Source organism: Chlamydotis macqueenii, chromosome 1 (genome assembly GCF_036417535.1).
Source record: "Chlamydotis macqueenii isolate bChlMac1 chromosome 1, bChlMac1.mat, whole genome shotgun sequence".
Lineage (NCBI taxonomy): Eukaryota > Metazoa > Chordata > Aves > Otidiformes > Otididae > Chlamydotis > Chlamydotis macqueenii.
Genome location: NC_141556.1, coordinates 191170290 through 191197134, shown reverse-complemented (window position 1 = coordinate 191197134; position 26845 = coordinate 191170290). Strand labels below are relative to the sequence as shown.

At 41.2% G+C, this 26845-nt stretch overlaps 1 protein-coding gene across 9 annotated transcripts in view; it reads right to left on the bottom strand.

Moving 5' to 3' along the window:
- Positions 1 to 26845, bottom strand: part of STARD13 (StAR related lipid transfer domain containing 13) — a 302655-nt gene that overhangs the window by 113238 nt on the left and 162572 nt on the right. Inside the window, exon 1 of one of the 9 annotated variants that reach the window (XM_086771988.1) lies at positions 7629 to 8010. The exons of the other annotated variants lie outside the window; for them this stretch is intronic. Coding sequence (XP_086628114.1) covers positions 7629 to 7797 — 169 coding nt within the window. The 5' untranslated portion in view covers positions 7798 to 8010. Of the gene's footprint in view, positions 1 to 7628; positions 8011 to 26845 lie in introns of those variants that run through there. 9 annotated transcript variants of the gene reach the window in all.

Sequence of the window (26845 nt, the reverse complement as noted above, 5' to 3'; positions counted from 1 at the left end):
TGGCAGGTTTGGGGGGTGGGAGATGTTGGCGGTTGCATGTTTGTGAGGGTAAGAGCTAGAACTAAATGTAGAGATTCCACTTCGAACTTACAGCTTTTTTCCATACTCCTAAACCACTCAGGCGATGGAGAATTAAACATGGCACACTCAATAAAGTAAACAAACCAAGAAAGACACTAACGATACATTAAGGGAGAAAATTGTCAGATACCCTTTAGGCTATCAGGACTAAATGAGAGAGACAACAATAAATATATGTACAGATTTTGCTTCCAAATCCTGAAAACTTTTCTCACACAAACAGACCTTCCTCCGACCTCAATCCTATTAAAAGAGAGCAGAACTATTGCCAAAGGCCTATAATATCTAGCTCATTAAAACAATACCAGTTGACATTATTAGGATTTATTATTTTGCTCCTTCAGGACAGAGAAAGATTCATCTTAGTAAGTTGCAGGGCTGAGTCCTTCTTTGGCAAAGGACTTTGAGTGGAAAGCAAAACGTCTGGTGTGTTCCAGCAAGGCAGCTTCCATGCTTGGTAGATGATATTTACTTAAGACATACTGTGCAGCCCGTATTTTAAACTAAGTTATTTCTCCGGCTTTGCCTAACTTATCACAAGGACAGAAACTCTCGCATATCTGTGGGTATATGTTAGTCAAAACTCCACGGAGCCTGAAGTCCTATGGAGTGATTTTCTTCTCCCACAGAATTAACCTCCTCAGTCCCATAACAGATGACAGACGGAAAGCCACAACGCATTTTCAGACTGAGTCACGCACATTCTTTTCAGCCAAGCTGTAATGCTCCCAAGTTCTCTGAATCATGCTGTCTGCTCTTACAAAGCTCCTAACAGTCCAGCTCAAGGTGCTCAAGCCCTCCTTTCCCCCCCCTACATTATGGTGTGCAATTAGTGCTGTGATGATTTGCTCTAGTAAGCTCAGCTGACCTGTTGAACTGAACCTGAGGGGAAACTCAACAGGTTTTTAAGCAAAAGCACACACATGAGAATGTTACAAGGCATGAAGATGAGGGTTTACCGACATGCCCACATTTAAATACCTGTCAAATAAGTATAAATAAGAAATCACACATCTAGCATATACTGGATCAAGCCCACAGGCCACATAATTCAGCATTTTACCCTCAAAAGCAGCTATTGCAAGGTGTGACAAACTCAACTACGGACAATTGTTTAATAATCTAATAACCTAACTATACAAAAGGGACCTGTTTTCTCTGCCCCTTCCACCAGAGGCTTTGGCACTAATCTAAATCTATGTGATGCCCTGTATGAAACAGCTCACAGAATTGTTTAAGTGCAACTAAAAGTCTAAGGATATTGTACGATACAAGTTACACAAAAACAATGACTATGGCTAAGATGCTATCAACGATTTCATAGTGTTTGTATTTGAACCAAAATGTAGGGGAAAAAAAAGCCCATAAGGATCTATTGCCTAGAGAGAAAAACAATATCTGACTGGAGTCTAAAACTGCAGATTTTTTAAATTAACACTTACGGTGCCCAAGGCACAAACACTGCACTTTATTTTCAGGGACTTATGTATAAATACAGACATAAGAGTGTCCCGGTAACAAAAGTGCTATGCATAGATTCTTTTAATTAATATATTTTTGTGAGTAATTTCTATTTTATTTCTATGTAGCATTTTATATATCCCAGTGACTTATCACTACTTTTTCTAAATTTAGATTTTAAAAACTACAATTATTATCACACTCATGATTAATTTATCCTGTATTTATTGGATTAAATGTCTTTTAACATTACTGGCTCTAATTATACAATAGGGTTAATATGAAAATTAAAAATCTCCCTAGTGACCAATATAGAATAAATATAGCACAACTACAGCTGTTCATTTCACCACAAACAATTTCAAAACAAAAATGTCTCAAGTTAAGTTTTCACCTTTGCTTGAAACCCTGCTTTCAGTGAAATCCAGAGCAAAAGTCCCCTAACCTAAAAGAAGAGCCAAGATTTCCTTTTCGGTGTCCAACCTGCATGTGTCAGCACAAGTGTCACCAACACTCAGTGGTGACGAAGTTGTAAGGCCAGAAGGAGCCACGATCATCACTGAATCTGATTGCCAGTACCACACATGCCATTTTTTTATAATGTACCACATAGGTATTTCTTGATAATTTCAGCTTTTGCATCTCTTTGCCAGGTCATGGCTCCAGTGAAGGTTTCTCCCTTTCAAATGTCATGTTGTCTAAGAAGTACAACTTTGTTAAACTTTAACTAGGTGGACTGCAATCTTTCGCACTACTTTTTTTTTTTTTTTAATAAACATACCTCAGGGCACTTTGCATTTATAAATACTCCTCAAGATGTTCACATTTTGTGTGTGAAAATTTCAAACAAATATTTCAACAATGTCAGAGTGCAAGTTTAGAAAAAATTATTTTTACAGAAATCCTACAATTTAATTGAAAAATTCTAGTTTCTTCAAGTTTAGAGCTAAAGACTTGAGGAAAGCCAGTGTATAAGGAAGGAAATATATATGATGGTGAAGAAGCTTCATGTGCTGTAGGGTCTCAGTTTCTAATGGAGCTTCAGATACTGTAAGAAACTCAGTTTTCACAGACTTAGTCAAGACTTGATATCGTGCAGAGGACCCAAAGGTCCCTCTGTTGTGAGCATGCACATGCCCCACGTATGTCTGTCTGACACTGGGGAGGGTGATGGGTCACGTCCCAGCTGAGGTCTGCAAGGCATCTCTGTGGCTGAGGATGTTCCTCCCAGTGCCCTGGGCAACCCTGGCCCCAGACGTGTTCTCTCCTGCATGCCTGGGCTGGAGCGCAGACATGGGGACACCGCAAGCGGAGGCACTGGGGGTTGAACAGGAACTACAAATTGCTACTGCCATGAGTTACCCCACAAGCTCAAGAGGCAGTAAGTCACTGGCACTGGTCAGAGATGACCTGCGTGGGAATGTTTGCATCATTACCACTAAGGCTGAACGCTGGTTAATCTTTTACTTTCCTGGGTTAAGACAATGAAGTTAAAAGAAGTGTAGGTAAAGTGGCCAGCACCCAGAACATGGGTAATGCTACACTTCAGGTTGCCTGAACAACCATATTTTGTTTTCTTTGTATGTTTGAATAAAACCACACTCTTTAATTACATAATTGCATCCTGTTTCCCATCTCCAGGGATAGACAGGTACTCCATATCTGTGTGCACATCCAGAATGCAATCCGAGCTTTTTTAATGCAGAATATGAATGCAACATTTTCACTTAACATGACTTCCAAGTTCTCCCTTTGATTACAGGAGTATATTATGGCTGTCTATTGCTGACATTTGCTTTGCTGTATGTTAACAGTTGAAATTTAAAGTCACCTAAAATGCACAGTTTTTTGCCAAGTCATTCACATTCCTCTGTAATACCTTTCACAAACTGTACTCATGCTTAGAAAAGACAAGACTTAAATGTGTTTAACTAACACCAAAGGGAAGATTGTAGACAGAAAGAAGCATTTGTTTGTACCTCTAAAGCTCGCTCAAACCAGACAAATGCAGGTGACACAGAGGTAACAGTACTCATAGAAGGTCAAAAGTGAACTTGCAACATATAAGAGTATAAAACATCTGCTGAGGGTTGAACAGAGTTTGCCTTGAAAAGTTATAGTATGTTTTGAGATGGCTCCATCGAACAATTTTCTTCAACTGCTCTTGCCTCTGGACACGAACTGAGACAAATCACAGAGCGTTACTCACTGTGGGCAGGAATTTACTCACTGAGAATAGGAATTTGTCTTATTTTCATTTCTTTTTCGTATTATTTTCTTACTGAATGTGCAATTCAAGAATCAAATTCTATGTGGATGAATGGGGACATTTCTTTATCAGCAATGCCTAGCTGTGCTGAGGCAGATGTGGCTTCCTTCACCTTGACTTACACTCTACTTGTGCTGCACAGTCAATGATTTCAATATTTTCAGATTATGGCCTTAATTCTTCATTTCTTTTTACCTACAGTTACTTTTTTATATTTTCTGTTCTCCACTGAATTTAGCCATGTACTCTGAAAGAAATAACAACTTTATGACTCATGTAATACAAATTTTTGAAAGTCACCACCTTATTTATTTAAAGAGAACATGAGTAATCATGAATGAATTCTCATACAGTTACTGCACACACAGTTTGAATAAATACTTCAGACCAAGCATGCTACACCCTGTTCCTTTATGCTGAGGCATGTGCCCCCTTCAGCATGGAAACTAACGGGCTTATGGGGGAAAGGGAATCATCAAAAGATCACATTTTGAAAATACCTATTTAATATCAGACAGATAATTACTACTCACATTCACAGGCCACCACATAATTCTGCCTCAAGGAGACGGTGGTATACATAAACCAAATATTTAGGACTTTCAAAGTATGATCTGATTAAAATAACAGTCTGGTTCCTTTCATTTCCCTTGTGGTGGTTTTCTTTTTAGAAATGACTAATAATTCTTCTAATGATTCATTTAGTTTATTTTTAACTAACACCAAAGGAAAATACAAAGGAAAGCTTCTTCAGCAAACATGTTTTTAAAGGAAGAAGAAAAGTTGTATTGCACAAACTGATAGAGTAATTGAGCATCATTTGGAATAGTACATGCAACTTATGACCAAAATGATAGCAGTATATACAACACTTTGTATTAACTGCATCAGCGAACCAGGTTCCTATCCCAGAATGGAAGCTTTGACTGCTCTATATGTATATTGCAAATTGTGGACACTGTGATTTTCTAAGTCATTCCTTTCACTAAGGAAAAATATCCCTGATATAAAAACTTCAGTGTTTCCTACTATGGGTGCCTCCAGTTTGAAAACCAGCAACTGAAAAATATCTGCACAAGAAGTAAAGAGCAGGTATTCAAACAAGCCCCAAGGCAGCTTAGCACTTCAACATGTGGCAGATCTGTTTTCAGCAAAGCAGTTAACCAGGCAGGATTCACTGTTCCAGAGATATAAAAATGCAAGCTGGATGTTTTTCTAAACATATGCTATAATTCAAGTGATTAGATTGAGGAGGTGCTTACACAAGAATTGGGGTAGCAGGGTTCAAATGCATTGTCTTAATGGCCTTGAAATGTATGATTCAAGGACATACAAATTCAAGGAGACTAAATAATGATTTACATGCTTTACCCAATTGGGTGATTGAAAGCAAGTTTTGATTTTCATCTTGCATCTCCTGATTTACTTTTCCATACATGCTTGATAAGTTGTTCTGTGGCACTCCATTAGTAATGAATCCCACTTGCCAATGGGGTAAAACTCATTCACCTCTACAGGCACAGGCTGATTCCTCCATCCATATTACAGTACTATTCCAGTATCCTCTGGGACTGGGACTGGGACTGGGACTGGGACTGGGACTGGGACTGACTGCAGCATCCTCATACCACTTACAGTTTGAACAAGGCACAGAGGGAGACACTCATCCAGCAAACCCTCACAAAAGTCTTGTCAATTACTCTGAGGGGTCTCGGGTCAGATGTGGGTCTGGGGGAGGTTTCAAATGGAGTTACACTTTCTAGACTTAGCTTTTTTTGGTATTGCTAACACAGCTATTTGTAACAAAAGTATTATCCAATAGTTGGGGCACTGCAGAAGAAAATGTGTACCCTGCACACAATTTTCCACTAGATGTGTATATTCCTACGCATGGGCTCATACACAGACATCAGTGTCTATCTGCACACATAACTTCATTACTGCTAATGAACTGACACTTAACCAACAGCAGACTCTCTCCCCTTTTTTCCATCAATAAAAGAAGTGAAGGAAGCAACAATGTTCTGAGTGATCCAAAATACACAAATATTTCATATACTGAACAGTAACATATATTACATCATCAAGGCACTATTCAAACATCATTTCCCACAGCTCTGTGCAGAACAGGTTGGAAAGCTGCAGCAGAACAGCAGAGATCATCCACCACAGACTGACCATCCACGCAACAAGCTGCAGGCAGAAAAATTACAGCTCGGAAACTCCTCCCTGTCCCACCACACAGCCTCTCAAAACCCCAGGCACCGCTGGGTGGCTTTGGCAGCCCTGGCTGTCCTAGACAGCTGATGGGGTTGTGGGTTACAAGAGGGAACATTAAACAGCACCAGGACAGGTAGAGGAGTCTTGTTAATCTGTCTCCTCCACAGCTGCTGCTTGAAAATTAAGCACTAGCACTAGTACTGCACCCAAAACATTTTCAAATAAACCTGGAGAGAAACCAATTACCTTCTCTTTCCATTCAATCCAGGCTGTACACTGGGTACACAGAATGACATAATATCCTTCCTGAAATCAGAGCTGCAGTGAGGACCAGTATCCTTCAAACATGACCAGTTCCCAAGACCGTCTTGCAAACAACTGCGTTTTCCTAATTGCCACAGAAACTATCTTTTTCATCTTTTTTTAAAAGCTGGCCAAATAATTATGTATTGTTTTCTTTATAAGTGCAATAAAAGCTTCATCACTATATCCCTGTACTTCTGCCAGAGTTTGACAGCCACGGATATAAAGAATCTTAATGGAAAGCAACACACAGAAATAGCCACTCCATTTAACTGCTGCTGCTCAGTAGCTCACACCAATTTCTGCCACATTTGCCAGATAGGACAATAAACAGTGTTAACTCTGTACCTCCCCCTAGGTAGCAGAATCAAACACCTTTTTGCAAGCTGTCAAGAAAGTGACTGTTATCTTCAGGATTTTATTCTTTTTTATGAAAAATACAAGACATACTCTTTTCCTGCATGTAGGACCACGTCCACTTTGGAAACCAGCAATCTTGGAAATAGAATGCTATACAAAACTATGATCAATACAAAACTATGTATTGATTTTCTTTTTAATCTGGAAAAATCCATACAGTTGGCTTTCATTTTTGTATCTTTGCATTAATGATTCTGAAGATGATTTTAAGTTGCATGCACAGGCTAAAGGATTTGTTCTGAGGCCAACCTTCATTTAGCTTTAGTGCTGTAGATACATTTTCAGAAAAACAAAATCAATACATCTGTAATGACTGCCTAGATAACTGCATAAAGCAGCTGCAGAAAGCCAAGTCAGCAATTATTTTTAAGGACATGTGACAAGTTTTCTAATCCTCTGACAGTTACACATGCTTGTTTCCAAAGGATGTTATTCCAGCTGCCTTCTTCTAGTCGCTCTGGGCTTCTGCTTTGTTTTTAACTGGATTATCACCTAATTCCCTCTCTGTGCTTTACCACGGTCAGATTTTACCTGTAGCAATTGGAGCAGATGTACTGGTGCCAGTAACTGCTCTGCCAGTCGGAAAAGACGAACTTCAGCACCTAACGTACCACATAGTTTATGATTAAAAGATAATTTAGTTAAATAGCTAATCATGCACTAGCATTTGTCTCTTGGTTCTCTGTGTATGTGTGCGTGTGTGAGAACAGAAAGGTATGAATGACTATTTAAAACTCTGACTCTAGCCAGAGTAGTTCAGAATAGAGACAGGAAAAAAGCCTGAAATTTGAGGCATTAAAACCTGTGCTCCTATGGAAGAAGGGACCTGCAGACCCTGTGCCAGGCTAAGGAGTGCTTCTGCCAGGTAACTCACCTTGCTGGATTTTCGTCAGCAGCTGGTGACGGGCGAGAATCCTGCTGGTCCTGTAGGGAGGGCGCCGGGCCGTTTGATCGAATCGCAAGTACATCTCCTGGCCCTCAGGTGACACTGAGTTTAGGTAGTAACAGCCTGTGCCTGAAGTCCTGGGCACCTGCTTAAGCATCTCTGCTCCTTTAAAACCCGTCAGTCTGTGGCTACTCCAGATTATAATCGGGGAAATGAAAGGAGGGAGGCAACAAGCCCTAGGGAGCTGAAAAGAGCAAGCGCTCTAAAAGAAAAAGGAGTGCCAAAAGCTACAACTCAGGATTCCTGCTTCTCCCACATGATCCGCACGGGCCAATCGCTCTGAGTCCAGCCCGTGGAAGCGGAGCTTTCCCGAGCGGGACAGCCAGCCTGCCCCAGCCCCGGCAGCCCACCCAGCACCCAGGGGCTGCAGCGGGCTGCTCCCAAAAACGAGGAAGAAAAAGGCAAAGACACTTGGGGAATGCCCGGCTTAGAGTACTCAGGGATGTGGAAAACCTTTTCCTCCTCTGCTCCATGCCGCCCAGCTGTCGACTTGTCTCTGGAGAAGATGCCCTCATTAGTTGTTTTTTTTTAAATTATACCCCTGTTTGCCAAGAAAAAGTCCGTTTACGGAAGGGCTGTCTGAATCCTCAAAACCACACGGTACAACGAGCACTGGAACAAACGAAGCCCTTGGGATGAAAAAAAAATCCACAATGCCTAGCAGCAGGCACTCAGCAGTAAACAAACCCCAAGTGTCCCTAACATTAGTGTTACTGAGAACTGGTCACAGTCTGGAAGAAGGGAAAGGGATGGAGAGAGTCTGTTCTTCAGGTTCCTCACCATAACATCTTCTGGGTTTTTCTAATGGACAGAGGGGCATCTGTTTTCATTCAGTCTTACACATCAGCCACTAAGTTTGCAAAACATGCTATTTCTTCAGTGAATCAAATGAAAGCAGAACACTGACATTTTTATCAGCAAGTGGGCAGCAAATCTGAGTAAAAATATACCAAAATGCTCTCCTAGTGTGCCTGTCAATTGATTTTCCATTACATTTTAAAATACCAATATTTTGGTTCAATACACCCCTAGCATGAGCTGATTTCTAAGGGAGCAGAGCTCTTGGCGGAGTATTGCGATGAAGACAGTTTCTGATACAAGCACTGCTGGCCCACGGGAAGCAATTTCACAGCCCTGGAGATCAATTTCACCGCATCACAAAACTGGAAATGACGATGACTTGCAAGGCACTTCCACCCACCTGGCTGAATGGTCTCCTGCCAAAACCCATGTGCAGGAAGCAGGGCAGGGGAAGGCAGAGCGATGGCAGCAGCGGGGTGGCCAACATGGATCCTTCACAGCTCAGGAACCATGCTGCCACCTCCCAAATCCCTGCCCCTTCCCATAAGGCCAGGGTCAAGCTGGGGGACAAGCCCCAAGCAGAAGAGGCTCAACTCCCATCCCAACCCACAGGGGATCCTGACCTCCCCAGCCTCCACTTGGACATCTACCTGCGGTGACATTATTTTCTGCGTCTTGTTCTCCGGCCTTGAGGCCAACTAGATGTTACCACGCGCCTTCATACGATGGAGCTCTCCTCCCAGCCCCAGCCTGGATGTCGCTGCTAACCAGGGCAGGGCCATGGGGTAGCAAAGGACAGGGTCAGGCTAGATTCCAAGGGCAGAGGTAGCCACCTGAATGTGTGGGGGGAAAGGACAGTTGTCTCATTCACAATTACTCATTAAAATTTCACTCTCTGAAAACCCCTTAGGGCAGCGTTTCACTGCAATGCAATCTGTTCTCATTACACTTTATGGATTTTATTCCTAATCAACGTGGGGCTTCTGCAGTGCCATAAAATGGAGAAATACAATTCTGCATACTAGAAATTTAAAATCAATGCTGTAGACTGAGAGCCTCCAAGACCTTTACTACCATCCAGAGCACCCATGAGTCCTATACTTCTGATTTCTGCTCCAGACATGACTGTATGGTCTTCTCTGAGACTCCCAGCAAGGACTTCAAACGCAAGACAACAGAGTCAGCACCAGTACTATCTATGCTCCCAAACAGGGATGGTCACCGGCAGCCAGGGAGGGGAATGACCAGTGCAAAGCAGAGAGGCAGGAAAACTGCGCAGGTGCAAGCAGAGAGAGCCTCAGCAGCAGGGAAGCGATGGTTTCCGTTCCCATCTGTTCCCACCCCAGCTTGTCCCACCCCAGGAAAAGTCAGCATGTCAGTCACTCATCTGCTATATTTTGAAGAATAGATTTGACTCCTGAGTGTCAATGATGTGCACAGTATTTATCCAAAGAGACATTACCACCATGCAGAGAAATTCTTATTTGATTAATCTACAGTCCTTTGATCTAATTCTACTTATGAAATGCTATTGCCAGTGGAAAAAGCAATTATTAACATTTCATAGCACTCCTTTTAAATTTTCATATGGATGTCTTTTTCTGTTGGAAAATGCATGGACTTTTTCAGCTAGTGCGATTCTGCATTCTTCCTTGCAATATTTCCAAAGACTAGGAAGCCGTTTAACAGAAATGTAATGCTTCAAAAGCTACCCCAAAAACCAAAAATAACCCCAGAAAAATCAAGGCAAGAGCCTGAGTAAGGTATTGACTAGGGAATTAAGGGCTCAATGAGTCCAGTTATATGCTTGTAACAGGGAGCAAGGCCCTTGCCCCAGTGCCCCTGTGGCTGCCCGTCCCTCCCATGTCCCCACCAGAGCCGCCCTCCCAGCGTCCCCAGCAGCACATCTCCGTGGTCCCGAAGGGCAGAAAGACGATGAGCCTCCACTGCAGGGCGATGCCTTTCCCTTTCCCCAGGACATCAGGGTCCAAACGCAACTTCAGAGGCAGAGGGCTGCTCCGGGCTCGGCGCTGCCAAGAGCTGCCTCTGCCGAGGCTGAATTCTTTGGCTCCAGTCCAGCACTTACATAGTAGTCAAATAAAACAAGAAACAACAAGAGTTAGCTGGTCTTGAGGCGCTCGTTTGAAAGTTCCTGTGCTTGAAGTTGTGCTTGAAGTCCTCACAGCATACTTTTAAAATTACTGCCTCCTCATTTGGTGACTGCCTTGACACTCACTGTTGATTTTCAAAAATGCGTCATTCAAATGAGGAAACCCCTCTGGCCATCAGCCTTTCAGACAAAAAGTACTACTGAAGCCTAAGCTCTTATATAAGAGTGCTAATTAATATTTCAGACTCAGTCTACACAGTTTCTGGAATAAATAGAGCAACACTGAACTTCATGCTAATGCATCTCATAAAAGCACTTCAAGATGAAAGCTTCCCTATGCATTTCACAAAGGCTGTGGGGGAGCTCCAGCACACACCTGAAATTGCTGCCTGCCACAACAGCAGCGCCGCCCATGAAATGGAAACCCAACTCCACCTCCCCACGGCACAACCGATCCACACAGGAATGGAGGTTCCTTCCTAAAACCACAGCTGGAATTAGTGCTTTTAAACCTGAATCAGAAATGGTGCCACTTATATCTATAGTATAATACCTAGGTGTCACAGCTAGACATCTAGCATGACAAACAGTGATTTGATGGATATTGATATTTTCTGGAAGATCAGGAAGTTTCACTTAAAGGTTTATTAATACAGCACGGCACTACTGACACCCGTGCTGTGTTTATCAGTGTAACTGACAAAGTCAACTCAAGGATGCCTACTCTTCCCTGTATGCATTCACAGGCAGAACTGCAAGACCTGATTTTCTGTTCATTGATTTTTATGTCCCTCTTCCACCTTTTCTCCCTGAAATTGCCTTTGGTGTGGGAGGGAAAGAGCAAACTATTTGCAGAAAAAACCTGCCCCAGGACTATCCGTATGTACCAAAGCATCAGAGGCAGTACTAGAGATCTGCTTCCATTTCACTGAGAGCTGGGTGCTGTCATCAGCTGGAAGGAACAGTGCGGTGTACTCTAGAAATGCTAACACATATCTGATAACCAACTGTCCACTCAGGACTAGCTTTTCTGAGCAAAATAACAGTGTTAGTTTCTATGCACCACCTTGACCTTAGAGTATTACTCACATAGACATGAGGGAATTGTATAGGCAGCAGGGTAGCTGAGGGTAAATTTTGATGAACGGCACTTTCCCACTTGCATTCACATATATATATGTCTGTGTATATATATAAACCACAAGACCACTTACTTATGTCTTACAATTAACCCCTGTTAAATAGCTGTGTGATAGGTGCACGATATGTACATGGCGCAGAGTTCTTCAGGCTTGGATTGAACCTGCGGTTCTCACACACTAATCAGCCACTTGATCTTCCTGCAGTGACCCATTTCCCTTTCATTGTTAGTTGCACTTATCATGTTATATCACATCTAAAATTAAATGGCAACCTGATGGCTTCTCTTCATTTGAAAGCACTGGTGCTATGAGAACAACACAGCTTCCTAACCACTGGAGGAGCACAGTTGTTATTAACATTAGTGACAAGTAGTTAGAAGAAGCCGGAAACTCTTGTTTTCAAGTCACAGAACAAAAAAAAATCAGGCGTTTGCTTTTAACTCATTGATCTCTGGATTCTCTTCTATAATTTTTCAGGTAGAACAGTTCAGTTTGCTGGATTATGGCCAAAACTCCAATATCCTACATATGCAATACATCCTATATTGGAGTCCTACCCACTTATCCCTATCCTATCCATATATCTTATATTTCTTACCTATATCTGCCTTTACAGATGCCTGCACAGCAGATCATGTGTTAACAGCAGGCAATTCCTCCTTTCTAAAATTTAGGAAGAGAAAAAAGTCATATGCAGGGAACCCAAAGCTGTGTTTATGATGAGGGTTTCACTTACTTCACGTGCTCTGAATCCTATCTCTGGGACCAGGACTTTTCAAAGCAGAAGTTCTTTGCCTGCTGTTTAGGAAAAATGTTTTATGTTTGAACGTAGATGTTTGTTTGAGAGCTGAGCTGGGATTACTACAGGCTGCAAATTCATTTATCCAAGGCATGAAACAGCAGGGTCTCCAGAGCAGCCAGAAATGCTTCCCTCTGGCTCAGCAGTGCTTCGACCATCTTCCTGAGGCCGTGCCAGGGCAATGAGGCTGTGCAGCTCGTCTGGGGCTGCCAGGAATCGGACTGGGGCAAAAGGAAAACACTTTATGCAAGATTTTGACATCACCGGGAAGCAATATGGAGACGCCTAATAGCTGCACAGCATTACAACAGAGGATCATTTCACTGGAAACCCTGATATTGATGTGTTCTGGAGGCAAGTCAGCTGCTATGTCAACTGTCTGATAGCTTTAAAAATGAATACTGCAAAGCAAGGATTCTTCTTATGTATGAAAGACAGGCTTATAGACACCTTTGATAAACTTCAAATAAGGAGAAGAGGCTTCTGAATAGTATATTATATCCTTTTCCTCTGTTCTAGCATCCTTGTTCCAGCATCAAATCATCATCCATTTGCATTATAAGACCCACATGTTAGTGGATAGTACTGACATAAAATGCACCTCCTGAATACAAAAGCATTAATGGCCTGGCATAGAAGGCAGCACTAATACAAGCAGAGGATTAGAAATTATACGCAGGGTCAGTACAATAGTAGTGTGTTTTCGGGCACAAAGGACGGCAAGGAGAAAAGGGAGGTAAATGTCCCACCAGCCACCCAGGCAAACTTCAGAAACAAGGACACCTGCAAAAAGCCAAGAGGATGAGGGTCAAGGCAAGAAAATCGAAGTGATTCCTCACATCGCTCCTCCTGTAGAAAAGCTCAGGGATGTCAAACCAACAAAATGAATAGTAACAGCTTTGAAAAAGGCTCCACCAAGATCCTCTACCAAGAGATCATAAAGAAACTCTGCTATCAGAGATAAAAAGGAAAAGGCCACTTGTGGCTTAATGGCTGCTTAAAGACAGGAAACAAAAGCAGTAATAAATATTCCATGTTCACAGTGGTGTGAGGTTCCCAGTGGACTCCCAGAGAGATTAGCACTGGAACCTATTTTGTCCACTATCCATACATGATTTTTTAAAAAGGACTGACTGGTGAGGTGGCAAAATATAGGGACATCAAATTAGTCTGAAAATCAAGAAAAAAAAAGAAATTGGTTGGAAACACTGAAGGTTCTTACAATATTGATTGAGAAGGCATTAAAACTGTAGTTTTTGAGTGCTGATAAATGTGCCAGAGAAAAAAACACCCTAAAGGAACACAGTGCACAGTGTACAGTGATGAGATTTAATGGAGCTATTGTCCCCTTCTTGGACAGGTTTACGAAAATCCAATACAGTGCTCAGTAGGAACAAAAAAAAGCAAACAAGATTTTTAAACTTTTTAGAAAAGTAATTGAGAACAAACGAACAAACATCGTTACGCTATTACAAAAGTCTGCCCACCAGGTCTTTTCTCGCAGTGGATGAAGTTGGGAACAGTAAGTGAAATGATCATGGGCCAGGTTGAAAAGGAACAAACATAAATATTTCTTCATATTGAATAGCTGACTCCTGGAAGTAATTGTCAGAAGATGCTGTGGCTGCCAGAAGTTAAAACAGTTCAAAAAAAGATTAGGTAAATTCCTGGTAGAAAAATCCAGCAAGGGCCATTAAGCACAAAGATCCAGCTCATGGCTCAGGACCACCCTGAACCACATGAACGCAGGTAGGATATCTAACGTATACAGCACCACTGCATATGTATCCCAGTGTTACGTTTTTCCCAAAATAGTTGCGACTGGCCGCTGGCCGATGCATGATACTGGGTTGGATGGAGCTGTGGTCTGACCTAGAGTGGCTGGTATGTATTCCTATGTCAGCTAACCAGCCCACGCCAACCCTGTGGACTATATAACAGTCAGATCCTAACAGCATTGCTAGTGCATAAATGCATCAAAATAACCGCTCCTGTGGTCTGTGGCTGGAGCCTGCAGAATACCAGTATTCCCCTGGGCACAACCTCTCTATTCCCTCTTGGCACATTTGCTGGTGAAGCGTAAGCTGGTGGTCTGTTGGCCGCGATGATGGGCTCAGAGGATGTGACCTTCCTGTCCTTTCTGCTCTCCCAGGGGGTTAGAAGGGACCAGGCACTCCTGGCTGGTGGGTAAAGTCATTGAAAGGGGTTGGTTGTTTCGTTCAGTGCCTGGCTGCTAATTTAGGTGTTATGGTTTCACTCCTGTTCAGTTTTAAACATCACATTTTTTCTCAGTCAAACCACACCGGCATATGAATATAGACTCCACTGTCCTTAGCTGAACTCTTCACAAGCCAAGAATAGCCAGCATCCTGCAGTGTGAAGTCCCTAAAGAGAGTGGTTCTCAACAGTAAATAAAAAAAAACAAAAAAAAAAAACCCAGTTGGATAATAAATAGAGTTCAAAATAGAGGTCACAAGAGAGGAAGACATTTCAGGTGGCAGATCTCCTCTGCCAAAGCATTTGGAGAGTATTATGACAGGAATGAGCTAAAAGTAGTTTCCATACCCTCAGTGCAACTCCATCTGCTAAATCTATACCCAAGTTCCTAAAACTAAACCCACAAGAATTGTGTAAATATATTCAAGTAGTGGTGGGCTAACACACATCTTAATCTTCCAGTCTCACTAACAAAGTGCTTGGATAACAGAGTGATAACATAAGTAAGTGTTTAGATAAACTCAGTTTCTTATGTTATCCAAATACCTTGTAAATCCCTACACAGCCCTGCTGCTAGTGTCACTCTGAACCACAGGCAAACATTCCTATCTCAGCTGAAGGTTCGTGCCTTCGTAGACTTCATGTGAGGGCTTCGCTGTTTATTTTCTTTTCAACAGGACTCCAGTACCATGGTGATGAAATGGGCAAGAGAGAAAATATTCAGGGTTTGATCTGGTTTTGAGAGAGGGTTTTTTCATCTCTCTGTGCTAGAGAGACAATGCCAAAGTTAGATTTTGTAAAAATTAAAAAAGGTCAACAAGTCAGAATGGCATAGCTCTTGGCAACACTATTTCAAACACAGCAGCACAGGACATGGAAACATGAAATTACCCAGGCTCCTTCAAATCAGTCAATATTCATCGCGTTATTTCAGTCTCTGGTTCAGTGAGGCAGAGGGACACGATGGTTAGGGCACAGGATTACCTGGCAGTGATTTGCTGTAAGGCTTCAGGGAAGTTGTATAACCTGTCTCTGTACCAATCTCCTGACTGATAACAGTAATCTTTGCCTTGCTTAACTACTTTGGTACCTGTACGCAAAAAAAAAAAAAGGAAATATAATTTTGTAGGCAGATTCATTTTCCTTGCAAGCAATATCAGTCCACTGGAGGCAGGCTAAAGCCTATTGTAATTGCATGAACTGAGGAGAAAATAAATACCCTTCAAAATGGTCCTACACTTGTAGTGGGTTTCTTCACACGAGACACTTATTGTCTAAACTTGCAGAATGCCACAGATTTCCCAATATATTATTAAATGCATGTTATCAGATCTTAGAAATACTGTGTAACAAGGATGTAGTGTTTGTACACGCGGCTCTACAGAGCAATAGGCACTAACTGGTACGCTGGGGCTTGACTCTAGGGCTGAACTGCAGTCACACAGGGAAGTTACACTGCAGGACGCATATAAAGCATTTTGTTCACTAACAGTTAACATATCTCCTTTTTTCTACAATCCCCAAGCCATCACCACCAGGACAGCCACTAGGTACAGCAAAACCAGTCCCCTGTTGGTTAGTCTTCCTGGAGACCCAGGAAAGCTGGGGTTTTGGCTGATGATGCATGGTGGGAGTTTGGGCTACGTGGGGTGGCAAGCATTCCCAGGAGGGACGCCCTCTGCAAAAGCTGCAGGGATCCCTTCTACTTCCACCTCTCCCATCTCCCTGACAAAGTAAACTGAATTAAGCCTTGTGGCAGCCAGCATCCCTGACAGAGTGCAGGACCATCTGGCCTGACACATGGCAGTCCTGTGCTGTTGCCGCAAGGGCAGGTGAGGGCACTGAATCCAGCACAGAGCTGAGGTCGGTCCCCGTGCTATCTGGGTATGTGCTTGCCCATGCCCTGGAGAACAGCGTGCACATGATAAGCCCCTGCCCAGATTACCATCTTGGGCATCCTAGAACCAGAGAAAAGGTCCTGCACAGAAAGTAACATGGATGAGCAGTGAATTTGGTCACCAGCCCAGCTTTAAGGCTGACCCACCATTTCACTGTAAGTGCGACCAACACACTTGAACACTGAGCTGGCTGCATAATTTTAACCATACTGCTGCCTAAATGGCAACCTCACAAATAAAGAAATCAAGGGAAATACGGTACATGCATGTATCCCTCACCTAAGGCTAGAATTAAGTATAATCTACATAAATTACTCTGTACAGTACGTTAATTGCCCTGTATGTCTGAAAGAGAATGCATAATGCCCATAGCTTTTAATTATTTTTTCTTGTCAGAAGACTTAGGAGTATCGAATAGTTACAATTTTATTTACAATAAAACAAACCAATAATCCCTGGCAGACCTTCCACAATAAACCAGCAGTGGAATAGTTTACAATATAACTAGATATTCATGAATTGGACAAGGACAAGACCCCGGCCAGGATTTTCTGTCTCCCAGCAATCAACTGCTCTGTGTGCAACTTAAGCTTTCCATTTCTAGACTCTGTATTTCTTTCTTGCACTTTTTTTAAACTCACAATTTGCACTGCACTATACAGACACTGTGGAATTGATGTATCTAACTGGATAAAGTAATTTTGGCCAACAAGCTGCAGGTGTTTTTTTTTTTTTTACAGAGTGGAAGCCTGCCAAACAGGAGGAGCGATGCAGAGGAAAGGGCTTCCCGTAGCTCCCTTGCCAGCCATGACACTGCCTCTTTTGAGAATGTGCAGGCAGCCTACTCCTCCTGCCCCACAGCCTGCCTTTGGAAAATGCTTCCAGTGAGCAGGAAGGGTCAGAGAGAGCCTAAAACCTGCAGCAATGCAGGTGGGGTGAATTATTCTCCAGCAGATGTTCCCTCCTTCTCCCCTCCCCACCTCTATCGGCTGTCCTGCCTTGGATCATATTCTCTTTCTCCACCTCTCCCCTCTCTAGCTCTGTACACCTACACATTCCCTTGCACATCTGCCCCCCTCCTCCAGTAACCACTTACCAAGACTTCTTCTCCTCTGTTGACTCCCCCTCTCAAAATATGCAGACCAAGAAAGTTGGTTGATAAGGTCCATACCAGTCGTTAATTTGGTTTTTACTCTCTTGATTCCAGCGTGATGAAAATATTGCTGTCTACCCACTATTTATCCTGGCACCCTATCAAGTCCCTCTGCCAGGCTTCCTCCCTGTCCCACTTTCTGAATATACAGCTCTCTTTCAAATCAGCCCCACAGTGTTCCTCATTTGTTGTTGTCTACTTAAGGTGTTGCTCCATGTTTATGGAATGTAGTTTTACTGGAAAAATTCCTTGGCCAAAACCTTCAAAAGGAACTACTCATCTTGGTTCGATTTTCCATGACACTTGCAAACCTCTGACTTCATGGGAGCATTGGTTTCCTCAGTCTGAACATAAGATCTCTTTGAAGTACCGCAAGTCAGGCAACTAAAAATTGCAGAACTGAAATTGCACCTGACCTTTGAAAAACGTTGGTCTTGTTTATGTTTGCAGATTTTTTTTTTCCGCTCATTCAATTAGGTTCTGACAGGTAAGTGCTGTTCTCAGCTATAAGGACATGAAATTAAGGCAAAATCGAGTCCTGGAAAAAATGTTTCCAGACCATGTTGCTGTGGAGGTCTTTTACTCCAAAGGAGAATTCATTGATAAGTGCTCAGGATTTGCACTTGTGTAGCTGAGATCAGAATTGGCTTTAAAGCATTTTGTATGTACTGTGTACTTGGATTGCAAAAGAATGAACCAGAGATTCATGTATTTCAGCCTTTATTTTTCCTCCTTTTGTGTCCTGGGGAACTTATGACAAATAATATACTCATTTGTTCCTAGTATGTTACCAAACATAATAGGTTGGATGATAAATTAAAACCAAATGGAGTTCTGGAGGTTTTGCTTTCAAACCACTAGTTAGCCCATACTGCTTTAAAAATAAACTTTGTTCCCACTTTGCTCAGACTAGTGAAAGTTCACGTGACAGGGAGGCAACTCTGGCCGTGACACCTGTGAGTGATTTGAAAATTACTTTTTAAAATAGCAATTGTGATGTGAGGGATCACACGTCTCCAGAAGATGACAAACGGGAAACAGACTCTGTGTCTCGCCAGCTTAGGTGCAGCTCGGCTAGGAAGTGCACAGTCACATCGTAAACCTCCCTCTTACTTTGTCCCTAATTGGCAGCCTTGTTAACAACATCAGCAAAGAATTCTTTTGGAAACTTGGAAGCTAAGAGATTATACCAAAAACTTGTTATGTCCTTATAGTCTTTCCTAAGTATCCACCAGCAGCTGTGAAAAAGAGGATACCTGAGGCTGACAGACTTTTTCTCTGACTGAAAACACTGTACCCAGTAAAATAAATATTCACACAACAGATAACTAACTAGTAGTTTGAAAAGTGAACTTCAAAATGCACTTTAAAACATGCAGTACAAAATCTGCATGGCTGCTGCCCTTGCTGCTTAGCTAAACCAGCCTGGGATCACAACTAAAATCACAGAACTTATATTACCATAAATTCAGTATGTCTTCTAAAGATGTGTAACTCACAGCCTGCCTCCCAGAATAATCTGGAAATGGAGAAATACATTCATGTGAGGTTCAGGTACACTGGCTGCTTACTCCTGGAACATGTAACTTTAAGTGTATGTTCAAGTGCCACTGAAGTTACAGGCGCCTTGTCAGCTCGATCTCCCGCTTTGCTTACTCGAGCAGGTACTTTAAAATGAAGGCAGAGATGCTACAAGCAGCAATCTCTAAAATTAAACTTCTGCAATGCTAGTGGCTCACTGATTTCTATATCAAATGCACTCAGGTGGCAGCTGAAGAGAAGGCTTTTTCACTGCCTGTCACTGACACTAGTCCTGCCACTTCCTAGGATTATGGAGAGAAATAAGCACCACCAGAGGGCAATTCATCCCTCTTGTCTCACACACCTATTTCAGGATGACAGGACTTGCTCTCAGAGGTACCTGTTTCTGTCTTGACAGTGTGACTAGCTCAATCTTTTAGAAGGCATCCCCACTAGACTCAGGGCTTTTAAGTCAGGGCAGATGCTTCTTGCCCTGTATGTTATTTATAAGATGAATCAAGACTGGATAGAGCATCACATAATGCCTGTACTCCAGGGACTAAATGAAACCTACGCGGAAAAGAAATGAAGATCCCTTTTCTCAAGTATTTCTGTCAGTTGGTACAGCTTAGCTGACTTGGCTGCTACATTCTCATTCTGGGATCCAGCCTTGATCTGGAAGTTGAAACTGGGGCCAACAGGTACATCAGTGGCTATGCCGCATACCTGAGGAAAGCCAGGGAAATGGTGCCATGAGTTGTATTTACACCTTCATCGGCAAGCCATGCGTTAGGATGCTGTCCTTGGGACAGGTGTCTTTGTCTCTACCATTTCACTAGCAGGGTCTCCATAGAGAAAGACTGAAAATTGCTATGCATTAAGGAACCCAGGGAAGAATTAGATGTTAACTTTACAAGAACTACTGTATTCCACAACTTCCTACTGATTATTTCCTACTTATGTTATGGCTGACTGGTTTGTCCGTGAAATTGTGTGGACATGTATGTTTTACTCAGGCATCTACTGGCAAAACCAACTGAGAGACGAGACTTCCCGTGCAAAACAATGCCGTCTATTAAAGAAGTAAGTCATTAAATAAGAGCATCCATAAATAGAAAGGGTTGTAAAAACAAATAGGGGAAAGCATCTGGTTTGCAACATCTTTGCACAATTTGCAGTAGCTAAATCTGGACTCAATTAATGACCTGTTTATTTTCCAAAATTTCAATAAAATGCCTTGGCAAAAACTTAATCTGTCTCTGGAGAACGTCGTACTTCCTTCCATATGTTGCCCGATCTGTCACAGCAGTAAACTTCTTCCCAGTTCCATGATGCCTAAGGATTGCACCAACGGATCCTTTCCATAACAGAAGAGATAATGGTTGCAGCCCTCTAAAGGTCATGGTTGTCCCTTAAGAGAAAGCAACACGAAGGAGTGAAAGAGCGAGCACTCTGCATCATAGCCTCTGCCGTGACCTAGAATCCAGAGATTTAAAAACCAGCTCTGTGAAGTCTGGTGTTCCTACCTACAGTTCATCCCAGCTGTTTTATAATCCCTCTGAATTTGATAGTTTCTTTAAAATGCTGCCGTGCCACGATGAATGTATATGCATTGGTTTTGCGACACTTGTCCTGCTGTCCTTGTTGTTTAGGGTGCCCTCAAAAGAAACAGCTTAGGCCATTTTGTAATTACGTATGTTTATGGTTTTGTATCAAACAAAACAGATGTTTCAGAGTCAATTTTATATGATGGTGTCCTGTTTAACCTGGATTCTCAAATGTATTTGATCTCTACTTGAATCAGATTAGGTACAGTATCCTCTATTTTATTATTTGTCAGAAATATGGATGTTCTGGTACCTTTCCGTTTCTGATGAACTCACGCATCGTATCACACTGATTTAATAGATAATATTTTTTTAAATAATATGCTGTTGGTTTAGAGGTTAAATGTAACAAAACAGATGAGTCCACATGAGTCGAACACTTAACCATTTACATTTACAAAGTATTTAAGTGCTCTGCTGAATTAAGGCCATAATCAAATTATCAGCTTTGTTCTGAAATAAAAGCAACTGGAATTGTTAGGGACATAGACATAGAGCAACTGTAATTAGCAAAATACTCATTTGCCTAGCTGATGTAAAACTATATGCTTATGACTCCCTAGAAACTAATGCTTCTTTATTTTTAGGAGTGATGGAGTAAGTCAAGTCAGGATGATAAAAGTCATCCTTACATCAGAATCTAGAGCGTTTCTGATTTTGGAGAAGTTGCTCTTTATTTTCCTTAATGTAACTGGTGGGAAAAAAATGGTCCAAATATTCAACTGATAAGGAAGCTGTAAGAGTTCTTCCCAGGAGAGAAACTGGGTAAAACCCCAAACACCTCACCATGTGGCGGAAATTAAGGTAGAAATTCTCCATTGAAAGCACTCCTTCCTAAATTTCAAGTGAATATCATATACACACTCAACCCACAGTATTTTAAATTCACTCACTACTTTTTGTTTTGTACCTTGAGACAGATAGAGAGTTCCATACTTGTTTCTGAAGTAGTATTTGCAAGTTGGGATTGCTGCAAAATATTTGCTAAAAAAGAGCGTGAATAGTTCACGGACTTGTCAGAATCCATCTGTTTGAGTCTATTAATGGGTGCATTCTCAGCTGTGGTCTTTCCAACATCATAAATAAAAAGTTTCTTTCTTACTACAAATCCAATGGCTGAAATCTCCCTGTAAAATTGATTTATTTAGATAAAATCTCTCCTTATGTTAAAGAGACCTCTTAAAACCAGCAAAACCGTGAGATGCCAATCGCCTATTGTTTCAGCAGTCAACTGACACACAAACGACTCACAGTCTCAAACAAATTACTACAGCATTTTTCTGGATAAGCTCTGAAACAGCATGTCATTCGGCATGGGATGAGTGGGGCTGGGGTGAGGAAAGAGAGGTGCGTTTACCAGAGGAATGAGAGGCACATTGAAAATAACCTAAAAATTGGGACAGATGCTCAGTTCCTCACTTCTCCATGTAGCGAATCCAAAATAAACTTACACATGTATGCAATGCACTTCAGGGAAATTCAAGCTATGAACCAACACAGGAGGCTCCTAAATCTTTAGGAACCCTTTTTTTTCAAATGCTAAATGTAATTCTTCAGTATTTATACTGAGAGAAGAATCATTTGTAACATCAGTTTTTACTTAACTCTTTTGACGTTTTGACATTTTCTCTCCTTCCTGGAGCTGGCAGTTACCCGGAATTTCGTCCTAAATTGCAGTGACACAAATACAAAGATATTTCAAGCAACTCTTAGCTCAGATCCAAATAGATCTACATATGATATAAGAGATATTTGAACTATGTTTCTGTAATTTCCCTTTAAATGCTTTCTATAACTAAAGCAATACTCCAGTTTGTTGGGGTTTTTTTAAGTGCTGCTGTATTAAGTGATCTCTGAAGGTTCAGTGTTTTCTGCTTCATCATGTCCTGGGCCAGGAATCCTTCCTTCCCAGAAAACATGCTGCTTAGCTTCCTGGGGCACTGGTGTCATTCATTTAGCTCTAGCAACAGAAGAAATCAGTTCTCCCTGCATTATTTTAGGTCTGTGACAAGTAAAATTTGCAAAGTATTGACAGAATTAAGAAAGCTATTTTGGAGTTAGTGAACTTATCTTGCCACTAAAGAAATGCAGATCAAACATTTTTCAGCTAAGTATAAATTTCAAATGGTGGTGGTTTTGAAATAGATTAGCAATCAAATTGCTACCACTTAAAGAAACACAATGATTATAAGTTTCAGTGCCTCCTCTTCCACTGTACTACAGCACGTTGCTGGATCTGTAAAAATGATCTCTGGACACAAAAACTTTCCTATGTACTTAACTGCTCAACAGCAACAGGGAAAAAAATTTGGTATCTCAATGAAATTATCTGTTGAAATACAGGTCACTCTGATGACTATATACAGCAGAGTATGTTTGAATTTTGATTGACAGGCTCGCTGAAAGCATCTTAGGTTTCTGAACTCTCATGAATTTTGTTTTACTGCTACATTGCTAAGTGTAGTTATTGCTGGAAGTAATCACAGGACACTATGCCAAGGGACGGAGAGCTGGTCTGTACACACTGCTGCAGACCAGCACCCCGCGGGTGAGAGAGGCTGTATCTGTACTGCCTAGTTTTGTATCTCATGTGATTATCTTGGGATCCAAACACATAGGTTTTGGCATGTTTTCTTCCTTTAAGAGATCCAAATAATGTAAGAGCTGTGTCACAGTCCCTCAGGCTGGGGATTTTATGGCATTAAACTGGCTACACTTCTGCATGTAGCATCAGGGCCTGTGGAGGCGATTTAGTTTAGTGAACTGAGTACGACGTGAATAAATTCTTAGTGTCATTCAGTGTGACTAAGTCCAGCTGCAAAAGCACAGAAAATAAAACTTCAGGGTGGTACTTTTCCCTTGAGGGATTTAGTATGCCTTGAATATCACACTATCTTAGTAAAACCAGTTACTATGTCCAGTATTCCGTGATTCAGGTTGTGTACACGTACTAATTGATATTTCTGAATGTAAATTACTGCCCTCTACTGGAACAACAGGCAGAGCATTTCACATGAAATTGTTCATTTCCTAAATTAATCATATTGATTTTTGGAGGTTTAGGTTTTTCAGAAACAAGCGACATGAACTGCAGATGTTCCTCAACCCCTTCTTCTACCATAGTTACTTGCCACGCTCATATTTGTATACATTCAATCTCTGCGTGTTTGCAGTGCACCAGGACGGTCTGATTGTCAAAATATTTTCATTTTTGAACTGTAAACAGGATGTGCAAAGCTGCTACAGAAGCAACCTTCTTGTGGATGCTCTAATGTCAGTCTGTGCTATCATACTTTCCAGCCTGTAATTATCAAAAGAAACCATCACAAATACTTTATTAATTGAAAATAATATTCCCCTAACTGAATTTTCAAGAATCATAAGACGGGCATCACTTCTTTAAAATCATGAGGCCGGCTTAGAACTATGACATTTCACAAAATATTTTTTTTGTTTGTTTTCTGTCTTTGCAGCCTCTGAAGTTCACATTTTCAAGCTTTTATTTTCAAATTTAATATTAAAATATGCTTCAGTCGAAGTGAAAGTTGGGTTTCTGAATGAATTGTGACTCAAGGAGATTATTTTTAAAGGAATTATGATATATAGCAGCACAGGAATTGGCCATGCTATGACAGAAAACCAAAAGAAATCAGGAAGAGCAAGACAGAACATCTGTCTCACAAGAAATGCAAGGAATACAAAATACAAGAAGACAAACCATAAGTCAAACCACTGCTGTGAAATAAGGCCATTGCCTGGCAAGTATTGCACAAATCAAATTCTTATGTTATCTACATTCTCAGAATCCTTAAATACATTACAATATGGGACATTTTTAAGAGGTTTTTGCATTTGAGCAAAAAGTGGCAACACAAAATTCAGAACTGAGACTTCACTGATTCCTGAAACTAAACACCATGTCCTGCTGTAGCAGGGAAAGCAGTGGAGTGGGAGTCCAGACTCCAGGGCCTGACTGAGTCCAGAAATTTTCCATGTTTAGGAATTTGCTGGCTAGCCACCAACAAGGCTGTATTGATGGGAATTATTACGGTGTTCATTTAGCAGCTAAAAGTTTACTGTGGATATAAATGCTCTATATAAATGTTCTAGCACAGTTATTATTATAAGTAAAGTCACTTGCATGGGGATATGAAAAGTGATCTGTGGGATTACAGTCATACAAATAAATACAAAACACCTAATAGGAAATAACTGAGAAGATACATAATTTAATATGTCATGGCTGGTATTAAGAAGCAATCTTAGGATGGGAAAATGTCATTACAGTTTAATGTCAGACAAATAAGTTAAGTATTTATATCAGTCTATATGAGCTCCTATATATCATAGAAAAATATGAGTATCAATAAACATATCTATCTAAATGTATAGGAATTTAAACAATATTGTATTATATATATTGCTCCTGGGAAAATAGTACTATAATTTGTTTCCAATATGATGGTCTGCAAACATCAGCAATAATTACAGTGCTTACAGGAATCCTCCATAAGGGCACGATGTAGCATACTGATAAGGTATCAGCCATCTTCTAGTCACATAAGAAATCCCTACAGGTGAAATGAGCTGAGGCCATCTATATGTGCAGAGAAATAAGGAGAAATATTTGTCTGCTGAGAACTGAAAGAACCTTGCAGATGCTCAAGGAACCATGCAAAGTCAGTGGCAAAAAAAAATAAATAAAATAAAATAAAGCTGTACTATAAAAAGGGCTGACACAATAACTTTCTAGAAAAAAAAAGGGGTTATTTTGTAAAGATTAATGTGTAATTGAAATCAGTAAACAGTCAAGAACCATAAAGAGGGAGACCTATCAAGAATCTTTTCTAAATATCTATCAAATAGCAACTGACTGATTCAAATGGTATCCAGTCCTTTTACAAGCACTGATTGCTCATTTTATCAGCAGTTTTGTATCTCATAATGTTAGGAAATTGAGTCATCAAAACTGAATTTCTCTTAGGAAAACAATCTCTGATATAGCACTCTCTGACGGAAGCAGGACTTGTTCAAATACCGAATTTATGTATTAAATGTAAAACCAAGAAGATAAATGTTGTTGTTGCTCCAGGAACCTCTGCTGCTCCTCCACAGTCACTCCAAACCTTACACGGCAAACGGCAGGGGAGTACAGGAGTGGGTATGAGAAAATTACATCTTTCTCTGGACTTCAAGACAGTGGGGAGTCCTTCATCACCCCCCTCTGCAGTCTCATGCTGATACAGAAATACTTGGCAGGTCAAGCATATTGGTATTTTTGTAATTGTATTTCTGGAATTAGCTTCTTGTTGCTGAGGGTCATGAGAACCCGGCAGCAGCAGAACTAACAATGGTGGTATTTTGCCACCACCGCCCCCTTTGCAGATTCAAACTGCTGGTCTTCAGGGAGTGGCTAGGGAAGGAGATGGAAATTACAGAATACTAACATAACATGAATGCAAAGAAGAGCATCTATCTATTTTAAAGAAATTCACAAAAAAACCAATCCTAACATCAATACAGAATATGTAGCGTGATTAACATAATTTATGAGATCAATGACTACTTTTTTGGCTCTTACATTTTCGTTAGGATTGATACAAGAGCAGGAAATTTCCTGGCGTGCCTGACCAAGCGAATCACTCATAAGTCACTTTCTTTCTTCCCTGAAGCGCTCCATCACGAATAAAGGACATCTTTCATAACTTTTCTCCTTGACAAAGGAGAGCCTTTACCCATTGAGGGGGTCGGGTTAGGGGGGAATTTACACATACACATCTCATCAACATACATGAGAATCAGCATCTTGTACTCTCCAGTACAAGACACAGACTGCAACGTCTCTGCTTTGCTTTCTGAAAACATACGCACATGATTTTAAAGCAGAATATAAAAGT